We start from the raw sequence: 12,035 nt of genomic DNA, 5'->3' as shown, positions 1-12,035 counted from the left end.
GTGTATCAAATACTTGTTCTCCCCACTGTATATATATAAGAAATGTCCTCTTTATGAAGTTGTCTGGTTCTAATGGTGATAGAAATCACATAACGCTACAGCACAGAGCCATTAGTGGACCCATTGCTTCCCCCTCTAAAGCCCATCTGGTATTTTGCTCTGGAAGTTCTGTCACCACGGCTTGATTTGGAAAACCGTCCTGGCCGTAAAACGCAGGGTTTGTGTCTCCCCTCCCCCTCCACCCCTCCCTCACCTTGTCCAGCTGAGCAGGAAGAGAGCAGACCTGAAGAAAAAGCTCAAGGTCACTTTCGTAGGAGAGGCGGGGCTCGACATGGGCGGCCTCACCAAGGAGTGGTTCCTGCTGCTGGTTCGACAGATTTTCCACACTGACTATGGTGAGACATGGAATGCAGGACAGAATATATTGGCCTCATTTAGCAACTTTCACATAGAATCCATATATTGCTTAAAACCCATGCAAGATTCATCAAATGTTTCTGCCTCTCATTTGAGATACTGGAAGAAATGGAAAGCAAATCAGCTTTTATTGAAATCTCAGCAGAATTAGAATATTAGCCATAAAGCCATTCTCACACTGCCAATACAAACCTAATAACTGTGAAACACTGGCGTGAGCTTGTTGCTTTTGGAGTCATTGAGTCTCTCTCTCTCCTTCTCTCTCAGTCCTCCAAGCCCAGTTATTCTTTCCATAGATACATTTTCAGAGATGCGGGCTGCTTGCCTAGACTATATGAAAACTGTGCCCGCTCATTAAAAACGCGAACCAACCCATCTACACTCAAGTTTTTTTTTCTTGTCAGAAAGTTAATGTTAGCTTTTTGTTTGTCAGCTTTTCATAGCCCAGCTGTAAAGGGCACAATAATGTTTCATGTTTGAAGGTCAAGAGTTTTCATCTGGTTAAGGAAACTGTTGAAAGCACCTGGGAATGTTTTCGGTCAACTTTTAGAATGCTACTATATATAATATTATTAGACTAGACATTGAACAGACGTTTGTGTTACATTAGGCCTGTGGAGGGATTTTCCCAGTCCCATTTATGCTCCTTTCACTGGATTATATATCAAACTTGTTTGTTTTTTCAGGCATGTTCACCTACTTGAAAGATTCCGGTTGTCATTGGTTCAGCAGCTGGAAATGTGACAACTACTCAGAGTTTCAATTGGTCGGGACTGTATCCTTTCATTCCTAACCCAGGAATTACTGTGTCAACGGTTTCAGATATGCAGCAATCTGCACCACACACACAGATGAGGCAGTGCTGGAAAACCACACTGGCGAAACTGATACTTAATGTATTTGCGATGCTATAAATCAGTCTAACCATTGCAATATATGCTTATTATCTATATTTAATAGGACTTAGATGAAATTTTCACTGTATTATGTAAACCACTTTTGCGAGACATGAACAATAACAGAATCTTCATGATTCATAAGCATGAGGTTGTTTCCTGTATTCAATAAGTAAGAGATACGAAAAAGTACAATTTCAAACCACTGAACATAACATTCCTAACACTCCTGAGATAAAGCTGATCTGGACAGCTGGTCTGTCTATATATTAGGATGCCAGCGGCCACCTAATCATCATATTGACCTAGTAATGCCGTTACATTCATATGTCATGTCAGTGTAAGCCAACGTAATCTGACAACTTGTCCTCACTTAACCCACTGTACATTGCTATTTATCTACGAATGTTAAACCTATTGTGTTTTAGTTAACATATTTATTACATATACTTATATTGTAAACAGCCTGGAGTGGGCAATATCCTTTATCTGTAGATAGTCTTCCTTTGTCTGTAAAGCCCTCATGGAGTACTCATGACTTGCAAACTTTGACCTAGGATTGTCCTCTCTTGACTTGATCTACTGGGTTGCAGTGCCTGAAGAAGACACTGTCGATACAGAAATGGAATCCATGGGTGTGGTGGTGTTAGTGCTGTTAGGACTGATCACGAGTGACTGCAGCGCCAACACAGAAACCAACACAGAAACCACTGTGCTGTGATTGGCCGGCCTATTGTGCGTCTGCCTCCTAGTGGGATGTCACAATTAAGCAATCAAATCAATTTTATAAAGCCCTTTTATTATCAGCAGTTGTCACAAAGTGCTTTACAGATACCCAGCCTAAAAACCCAAAGAATAAGCAATGCAGATGCAGAAGCACATTGATTAGAAAAAAACTCCCTAGAAGGCAGGAACCTAGAAAGAACTAGAGAGGAACCATGCTCCAAGGGGTGGCTTTACCGGGTGGAGATTTAAAGGGATAGTGTGAGATTTTAGGAAATGAAGCACTTTTTCTCATGGATACCATTTGTATGTCTCTGCATCCAGTTTGAAGGAAGTTGCTAAGTAGCGTTGGCGCAATTGCTAACTAGTGTTAGCGCAACTTCCAGTCATTGCGCTAACACTAGTTAGCAATTGTGCCAAAGCTAGTTAGCAACTTCCTTCAAACTGGATGCAGAGACATACAAATGGTACCGAGTCAGATGAACCCATGGATAAGTGGAAAAATCTCACTATCCATTTAATATTTTAACTTTCACCTCAGTAGTTGGAATTATATCAAACATTTTGAGTGAGTCTCTCACTGTAAACTTTTGCCCCAGATGTTGTACAGACTGAACAAAGAAATTGTTAAAAGTAGTGGAAGTAGCTATCCTCGACCAATCTTCCATCAACTTTCAGTTTTATATTTCCCTTAAATGTCCCATGCCTCTTAAACTATGTTTTTCCAAATTTGTTTACAATCACCTTTCGCCTCATTTTTGACGTTAATGAAGAAGTCGGCTTTAGATTTTCTGAGCTCGAGGACGATCTTGTTGAATATCTTTGTCAACATCTAGTCCAATTGTTACTGCTTACTGTAATGCACCATCTCTGTTTTCATTAACTGCCATAGGGTGTCAATCCATTGAAGTAAATTGCATTAGTGCGTTTTCAAGAGACGGCAATAAAAAGTTTTAAAGAAATAGACGGAATACGTTTTCCCCTATGTATGTTTCAAGGGAGTGATGTATTACCACATTGCGAAGTAGATCATATTCAGTCTATTCCTACCTACAGGTGAGCCGGTGCTTTACATAACATTAGTCTGTGGCCTAGCGGGGCTGTGTGCTAGCTAAGTGCTAAATTAGCCAACCTGTTCCTGTAGTCTTGGCAGTCTGTCAGGCGGTCATGGAAAGAGTATAGGAAGAAACTTAGAAACTTAATGTCAGGTTAGAGTCTAGACAATGTCTGCATGTGAAACGGTACCCTATTCCCTATGCAGGTCGTCAGGCTCCAAGGGGTGGCCAGCCTCTTCTGGCTGTTCCGGGTGGAGATTTAAAGGGATAGTGTGAGATTTTGGCAATTAAGCCCTTTTCCCACTTGTCAAGAGTCAGATGAACTCATGGATACCATTTGTATGTCTCTGCGTGCAGAACAGGCCAAGAGTTATAGATCTGAGACTACATCTGAGGCCTCTGAATCCCTCTCCTACTCGAGAGCTCAAGGCAGTAAAAGGCAGCCTGTCAAATAAAAGCCAGATGGATGAGGAAGGACCCTCTTATAGCTCACAGACTTTGATATGGATAGTGGATCACAGCCACTTACCTCTGAGATTTGTTTACACTGAAGTGTGTTTCCATGATGTTAGAGTTGTGCTTTGCACGGTGCAGAGATGGTGCACACTGCATGCTGTTCCTACTTTGTGCATGTTGTTTGGAGTTTTTACACTTTGCAGTAGTCTTGTGCTGGAATTGAGCCTGCATATTGCTTTAACTTGCAATGGGATGGGTTAAGACACGTGTTGCAAAACGAGACTACAGGGACAGGTTCAAAGGAAGAGAAATTCAGACGGAGGGAGATTTTGACATAGAGAGATTGTAGAGACAGACATTTGAAGGTCGCCGGTTTACATGTTACATTTTAGTCATTTAGCAGACGCTCTTTACCAGAGCAACTGACAATGGTGAGGGCATACATTTATATACTTTTTTCAAACTGGTCCCTTGTTGCAAACGCCATGCTCTACCAACTGAGCCACACGGGACCACTGGCATTACCTCTCTGAGCCACACAGTTGTCTTGGCATTACCTCTCTGATTACCTCCCCCCCCCCCCCCCCCTGTCACAGACACAATGTCAAGTAGTCTGTCTGTTAGCAGATCTACAACCAGCTCTTGTATTGATATAGCCTTCCAGGCTACTGTCTCTCAAAGCACATAGTATATACAGCTCAGTATGAGCCCTTTAGCCTACTACACTGAACAAAAATATGAACGCAACATGCAACAATTTCTAAGATTCTACTGAATTACAGTTCATATAAGGAAATCAGTCAATTGAAATGAATTAATTAGGCTCTAATCTATGGATTGCATGACTGGGAATACAGATATTCATCTGTTAGTCACAGATACCTTAAAAGCAAAGGTAGCGGCATGGATCAGAAAACCAGTCAGTATCTGGTGTGACTATTTGCCTCATGCAGTGTGACATCTCCTTCGCATAGAGTTGATCAGGCTGTTGATTGTTGTGTGTGGAATGTTGTCCCACTCCTGTTCAATGGCTGTGAGAAGTTGCTGGATATTGGCGGGAACTGGAACACGCTGTCGTACACGTCGATCCAGAGCATCCCAAACATGCTCAATGGGTGACATGTCTGGTGTGTATGGAGGCCATGGAAGAACTGGGACATTTTTATCTTCCAGGAATTGTGTACAGGTCCTTGCGACATGGGACTGTGAATTATCATGCTGTAACATGAGGTGATGGCTGCGGATGAATGTCACGACAATGGGCTTCAGTATCTCTGTGCATTCAAGTTTCCATCAATAAAATGCAATTGTGTTTGTTGTGCGTTGCTTATGCCTGCCCATACCATAAACCCAGCGCCACCATGTGGCACTCTGTTCACAGCGATGACAATTGCAAAACGCTCGCCCGCTTGCCATACACACTGTCTGCCATCTGCCCGGTACAGTTGAAACCAGGATTCATCCATGAAGAGCACACTTCTCCAGCGTGCCAGTGGCCATCGAAGGTGAACATTTGCCCACCGAAGTCAGTTACGACGCTAAACTCCAGTCAGGTCAAGACCCTGGAGAGGACGACGAGAATGCAGATGAGCTTCCCTGAGACTGTTTCTGACAGTTTGTGCGGAAATTCTTCGGTTGTGCAAACCCACAGTTTAATCAGCTGTCCAGGTGGCTGGTCTCAGATGATCCTACAGGTGAAGAAACTGGATGTGGAGGTCCTGGGCTGGCATGGTTACACGTGGTCTACGGTTGTAAGGCCAGTTGGACGTACTGGCCACCCGATACTTGTTTAGTAGAGAAATTAACATTCAATTCTCTGGCAACAGTTCTGGTGGACATTCCTGCAGTCAGAATGCCAATTGCATGCTCCCTCAACTTGAGACATCTGTGGCATTGTGTTGTGTGACAACTGCACATTTTAGTGGCAAGCACAAGGTTCACCTGTGTAATGAGCATGCTGTTTAATCAGCTTCTTGACATGCCACACCTGTCATGTGGATGGATTATCTTGGCAAAGAAGAAATGCTCATTAACAGGGATGTAAGCAAATCTGTGCACAGAATTTGAGAGAAATTAGCTTTTTGTGCGTATAGAAGATTTCTGGGATCTTTTATTTCAGCTCATGAAACATGGGACCAACACTTTACATTGCGTTTTATATTTTTGTTTAGTGTATTAGGTCTTTGCCCTCAAATTCCCCAAAATAACGTTGTGTGAAGCTCCTTCCCTCAGTGTTGCCTAATATTGTACGGTGAGATTTCCAACCGTTGAAGTACTTGGAAAGCCAATGACATTAGAGTTTCAGAGTAGGTGGCGGTGTATTTCCTTCACTACGGGAACCCCGTTGAATTTCTCATGGTTCTGTGAGTTTGAAAGTGTGTGCACAAAAGTGTGTATGTGTGCATGTCTTAGTGTTGTGCGTGTCTGTGCAGTTTGCATACATGTGTGTTTGTGTGTGTACTCTTGAATCCAGGCACCCACTGTACCTGCAGTTAACACATTATAAAGTGATCTTTGTGTGGGCTTTAACTCTGAAATACATCGAGTGGCTCCCTCATTTGGAGGCAATATGGAGACTAGGCAGTTAGGAACGTGCGTGCGTAGGTGATGGAGAATTAATGGGATAAATGTCCTGTCCACCTGCTGGGTTTTGTGGGGAAGGGGCGGTGGCTGACGTAGTCTGAACACACACAGTAACACAATGTAGTCATTTACTCTGTCCTGGTGTAATTTAGAAACATTCTTCGTGCAGTCTGGTCTCTGTGTGCTTACTGGGCATCAGCCCAAACATTCACAGTCGTATGGTACTGTACGTTATGTCCAAGTTTCCTGTGTTATTGTGTTGCACTAATACATTCATTAATGTTACTGAATCTGTGTATTGTTAGAAGGCTCAGGATAATAGCGTTTTGATATAAGACACTGATCCTGCTTTGGTGAACACTGATCACCTAAAATGGCCTGATCTTTCTGTGAATCAATGTCTGGTCCTTGACTCTGTGCCAGCTCATGGGTCTCGCTGTGTACAACAGCATTGCTCTGGACATCCACTTCCCTCCTTACTGTTACAAGAAGCTCTTGACTCCACCCATTGTGCCATGTGACCAGAATACTCCCATCGGCATGGCAACCGCCACTCTGGGCAACCTGCAGCAGGTCATGCCGGTATGTCTTCTCTGATTGGTTCATCTGAAGCACAGCATTTAGAGTTAGAAATGTACTCATTAAGGATAGGCATCCTCAACAGTAGGTCAGTCAGACCAGTGAGGATCACAATACCCTGTTTAACCAGCTGGGGGAACCACAGTTTAGCTTTTCTTTCTTTACTCCCAAATGTTTTCCTTTGGGCTGGATCCAATCTCTGAAACTCATCTGAATTCATAAAAATGTATCAGTATTTTACACTTTTCATTCATTTTGTCCAATGTGAAATAACTCTACGGTCTCTTATTCTAAAATGTACACACCCATTGCTGAGATAGTGTTTCTCTGTGTAAGAATTTGCTTTTAATTGTTAAACTGTGCCAGATGTTTGCCTCCTAGTTTCTTGGGGCTTTGTTCATAGTTTCATAAGAGTGGGGTGTTGTTCTCTGCCCTGTCTGTCCTAAAAAATCCTTTGTTTTAATAACACTGTGGGTTTGATGAAGCAGGGTGGCTGGCCTGGCATACTCCCAGTGCCACAGTAATGCTGCCCTGGCTCCCTTTGGGGCATGAAAGGCAGGCACAGCCATGCCACTATATCACTGATCAGAGACTGTCCCTTCATCTTATGTAACTGCTTTGCAGCTGGGCTGATTCAAGAAGACGGTTAAAAGTCGCTTTGCTGTACAGTCCCATCTGCAAAGGCAATTGACCTTTTGCTAAGCCCCGCCCCCCTTGATTACTATTGCAATCTCTGACAACATTTTTATGGGAAGCCTATTTCCCCGTATGAACCACTGGCGAAATCTCAAACTGTGTTTTTAGTACATAATAATATTAAACACAGATTACCCCATGCTAATTAGCAAACTCTCGCGTATGTTGTGGTGGACTGTCATTACAATCGCTAAATGGGAACCTGGTAAAATTGTAGTGTGTCTAGCCACTGAATGTCTCTGAATTCACTGAATTCAGCCAAAGCTACTAACCATTTTTTGAGCTAACTAGAGCTCTCAAATCATATCCTGATGTCGACAGCAGATGAGAGTTGTATTAATAACATGGCTGACTTCGCTAGCTAACATACATTTTTTGAAAACTGGCTAGCTAGCTAGTGTTAGCAAAGTTGGGTAGTCAATGAGAAGCTAGCAAACAATGTAACAAAAGTATAATTTCAGATTTAAAAAATACTCCAACAGACTCTGCATTTCAGGAATCACAGTACCCCTGGTGCACTGTTCAATTATTTAACCAATACGTTTGTTTTTTGTTGTTGTTAAACTTAGTTTTTCCCACTGCCCTCACTGGCTTACATGTGTTTCACGTGTGTTGAATGGTGTGCTGAATACAACAGCTGATTAGCTTTAGAACAGAAGCTTGCTAACATAACATGCTTATTCATGCAGCACACATAGTAATACATGACCCGTGTCACGCTGTGTGCAACATACAGTCCATTTGAAAGGAAATAATAAAAGTGACAAAGTATTTGCTATTTCAGGATCTGGCTCATGGGCTTGGAGAGCTGCTCTGCTATGAGGGCAATGTGGAAGAAGACTTCTATCTGACCTTCCAGGTATGGACCTCTCCTATGTATTAACAGTGCAAGGCCAACAGTGCACTATTGAACAGGACACATTGAGCAGCACAAGTTCACCAAATTGCCCCAGTGAGAAATATGTAATTATAAAGTTCAAATGTACATAGATCAAAAAAATAAAAGGATCTTAGGCCAATTAGTTTGGCTAAAGTGTTCCCCAAACCTTCAGAAGGTTTTGGCCTCACAAGGTTTTAATTACAGACTCCATCAAGATGACCGGGAGCTGTTTAATGATTCAGTTACATGACTTCATCAATTAAAACTTCTTATGGCTGCATCCCGCTACCGGGATCGATATGACAGCAGCCAGATAAAGTGCAGGGTGCCAAATTCAAAAAACAGAAATCTCATAATTAAAATTCCTCAAACATACATGTGTTTTATATCATTTTAAAGGTATTCTTGTTGTTAATCCCACCAAGTGTCCGATTTTCAAATATGCTTTTCAGTGAAAGCACTACAAACGATTATGTTAGGTCACCATCAAACCACAATAAGCACAGCCATTTTTCCAGCGAAAGATAGCAGTCAGAAAAAGCAGAAATAGAGATAAAATTAATCACTAACCTTTGATTATCTTCATCAGATGACACTCATAGGACTTCATGTTACACAATACATGCATGTTTTGTTTGATAAAGTTCATATTTATAACAAAAAATCGGAGTTTACATTGGCGCGTTACATTCACTAGTTCCAAAAACATCCAGTGATAGTGCATAGCCACATCGTTTCAACAGAAATACTAATCATAAATGTAGATGATAATACAAGTTATACACATGGAAATATAGATATACCTCTCCTTAATGCAACCGCTGTGTCAGATTTCAAAAAAACTTTACGGAAAAAGCAAATCATGCAATAATCTGAGACGGAGCTCAGAACAATAGCCAAATTAGCCGCCACGTTCCAACCGGAGAATTACATTGACGTCAGAAGAGCGATGGAACGGACGTCCTACTCGTGAAGGTGCATGGTGAATGTGTGATCAGCTCGTGGAAGTGATTACTCATTCCTGTCTCCTTCGGCCCCCCTTCACATTATAGTCATCAGACAAAGTTCTGTTGACTGTTGACATCTAGTGGAAGCCGTAGGAAGTGAAAACTCATCTATATCTCGCTGCAATTTCAATTGAGAGCTTGGTTGAAAATCTGACACCTCAGAAACAATTCAAACAGGAAGTGGAACTTCTCAGGTTTTTGCCTGCCATATGAGTTCTGTTATACTCACAGACATAATTCAAACAGTTTTAGAAGTGTTTCAGAGTGTTTTCTATCCAATATGAATAATAATATGCATATATTAGCAACTGGGACTAAGGAGCAGGCCGTTTAATATGGGCACCTCTGTGCACCTTTCATCCAAGCTACTCAATACTGCCCCTGCAGCCATAGGAAGTTAATAGGTGGTGTGTCACTGGTAATAGGGCTACGTGTCATAGTGTGTGGGTATGGAGGGTCTGAAGGCTGTGGAGATGCATTCTCTCACGCCCTCCTCAAGACTAACACTCCAGTGTGAAAAGCAGTGACTATCACTGTGTCCGAATTGCCATTGGAAGGAGTGGGATCTGGGTAAGGCTTTGATTTTCATCATTAGTGATCATGAAACTTAGACTGAATCTGCGATAGAGATAGAAGAACGTCAGAGGTCAAAATCAATCCATCACTAATCATGAGTTAGGTGGTCACACCTCTGAACTATTACAAAATTGTGAGATAATGATTTTGGAAATGTGCATTTTGGCCTCTGTGTCGAGGCCCAAGGTTTCAGGGTCTTTCACCCTTTTACTGAGGCAGAGATATACTCACTGACCTGTATTCAGTTCCCGACCACCACCATCCATTACCCCTCTATGCTATATCTATAGACATATATCACATCATATAGACATTACACTCAGTGGCCAGTTTATTAGGTACACCCTTTTAGAAAAAAATGGTTTGCACCTACAAACAGTGGCCGTGGCTTGCTATATAAAACGGGCATCGAGGCATTCAGTTACTATTCGTTAGAATGGGCAAAACGAGAACTAGGCTGAGCGTGGGACGATCGTCGGTAACAATGTTCCAGTATCTCAGAAACGGCCGGCCTCATGGGCTTTTCACGCACGACAGTGTCTAGGGCCCTCAAACTCAACTCCTCACCTCGAAGCCAGTTCCACTGCGCTTTTTCATTGTTGCCTTCTAATCAGGGATAGATTTTCGACCTGGGAAAACAGGTGGGTGCAAATAATTGTCAGGTAGAACAGAAAAACAGCAGGCACCGGACCTCGTAGAGTAAGAGTTGAATACCCCTGGTCTAGGGTTTACCGAGAATGGTGCGACAAAAACATCCAGTCAGCGGCAGTACTGTGGGTGAAAACAGCTGGTTGATGAGAGGTCGAGGGAGAGTGGCAAAAATCGTGCAAGCTAACCGGCGGGCCACAAACAGACAAACAACAGTGCAGGTATGACAGTGGTGTGCAGAACGGCATCTTGGAATGCATAACTCATCGGTCCTTGTCATGGATGGGCTATTGCAGCAGACGACCACACCGGTTTCCACTCCTATCAGCTAAAAACAAGAAGAAGCGTCTCCAGTTGGCACTTGATAACTAACACTGAACAATTAAGGAGTGGAAAAACATTGCCAGGTCCGACGAATACCCATTTCTGTTGCGTCATAGTGATGGCAGAGTCAGGAGTTGTTTGTAAGCAGCATGAGTACATGGCTCCATCCTGCCTGGTGTCAATGGTACAGGCTGGTATCGGTGGTGTAGTGGTGTGGGGAAGGTTTTCCTGGAACACATTAGGTTCCTTGATACAAATTAAGCAACGATTCCATGCCCTGAAGAATTCAGGCTATTCTGGAGGCAAAGAGGGGTCCGACCCGGTACTAGATGGCTGTACCTAATAAACTGACAACTGAGTATATCATATACATATCATATACAGTGCGTTTGAAAATTATTCATACCCCATGACTTTCCACATTTTGTTATATTAGACTTATTCTAAAATGGATTAAGTAGATGTTTTTCCTCATCAATATACACACAATACCCCATAATGACAAAGCGAAAACAGGTTTTTCAAATTTTTGCACATTTATTAAAAAACAAATACCTTATTTACATACAGTACCAGCCAAGTTTGGAAACACCTACTCATTCAAGGGTTATTTATTTGTACTATTTTCTACATTGTAGAATAATAGTGAAGACATCAAAATTATGGCATTCTCTCAAACAGCTTCACCTGGAAGGCTTTTCCAACAGTCGTGAAGAAGTTTCCACATATGCTGAGCACTTGTTGGCTGCTTTTCCTTCACTCTGCGGTCCAACTCATCCCAAACCATCTCAATTGGGTTGAGGTCAGGTGATTGTGGAGGACAGGTCTGATGCAGCAGTCCATCACTCTCCTTGATCAAATAGCCCTCACACAGTCTGGAGGTGTGTTGGGTCATTGTCCTGTTGAAAAACAAATGATTGTCCCACCAAGCGCAAACCAGATGAGATGGCGTATCGCTGCAGAATGCTGTGGTAGCCATGCTGGTTAAGTGTGCCTTGAATTTTAAATATATCACAGACAGTGTCACCAGCAAAGCACCATCACACCACCACCTCCATGCTTCACGGTGGGAACCACACATGCGGAGATCATCTGTTCACCTACTCTGCGTCTCACAAAGACATGGCGGTTGGAACCAAAAATCTAACATTTAGACTCATCAGACCAAAGGACAAATTTCCATTGCTCGTGTTTC

The 12,035-nt window shown here is 42.5% G+C and overlaps 1 protein-coding gene across 1 annotated transcript in view; it reads left to right on the top strand.

Annotated features, from left to right (window-relative positions):
- The window catches only part of LOC139562379 (probable E3 ubiquitin-protein ligase HECTD2), a 45,817-nt gene that overhangs the window by 16,702 nt on the left and 17,080 nt on the right, over positions 1–12,035 (top strand). The window contains exons 13-16 of the mRNA XM_071380068.1: positions 263–395; positions 1,104–1,192; positions 6,554–6,712; positions 8,190–8,264. Coding sequence (XP_071236169.1) covers positions 263–395; positions 1,104–1,192; positions 6,554–6,712; positions 8,190–8,264 — 456 coding nt within the window. The remainder of the gene's footprint in view (positions 1–262; positions 396–1,103; positions 1,193–6,553; positions 6,713–8,189; positions 8,265–12,035) is intronic.

The sequence above is a fragment of the Salvelinus alpinus genome, chromosome 32 (genome assembly GCF_045679555.1).
Source record: "Salvelinus alpinus chromosome 32, SLU_Salpinus.1, whole genome shotgun sequence".
In the NCBI taxonomy this organism is placed as follows: domain Eukaryota; kingdom Metazoa; phylum Chordata; class Actinopteri; order Salmoniformes; family Salmonidae; genus Salvelinus; species Salvelinus alpinus.
Note: the sequence above shows the minus strand (reverse complement) of the source record. Positions and strands in the feature narration are given on the sequence as shown.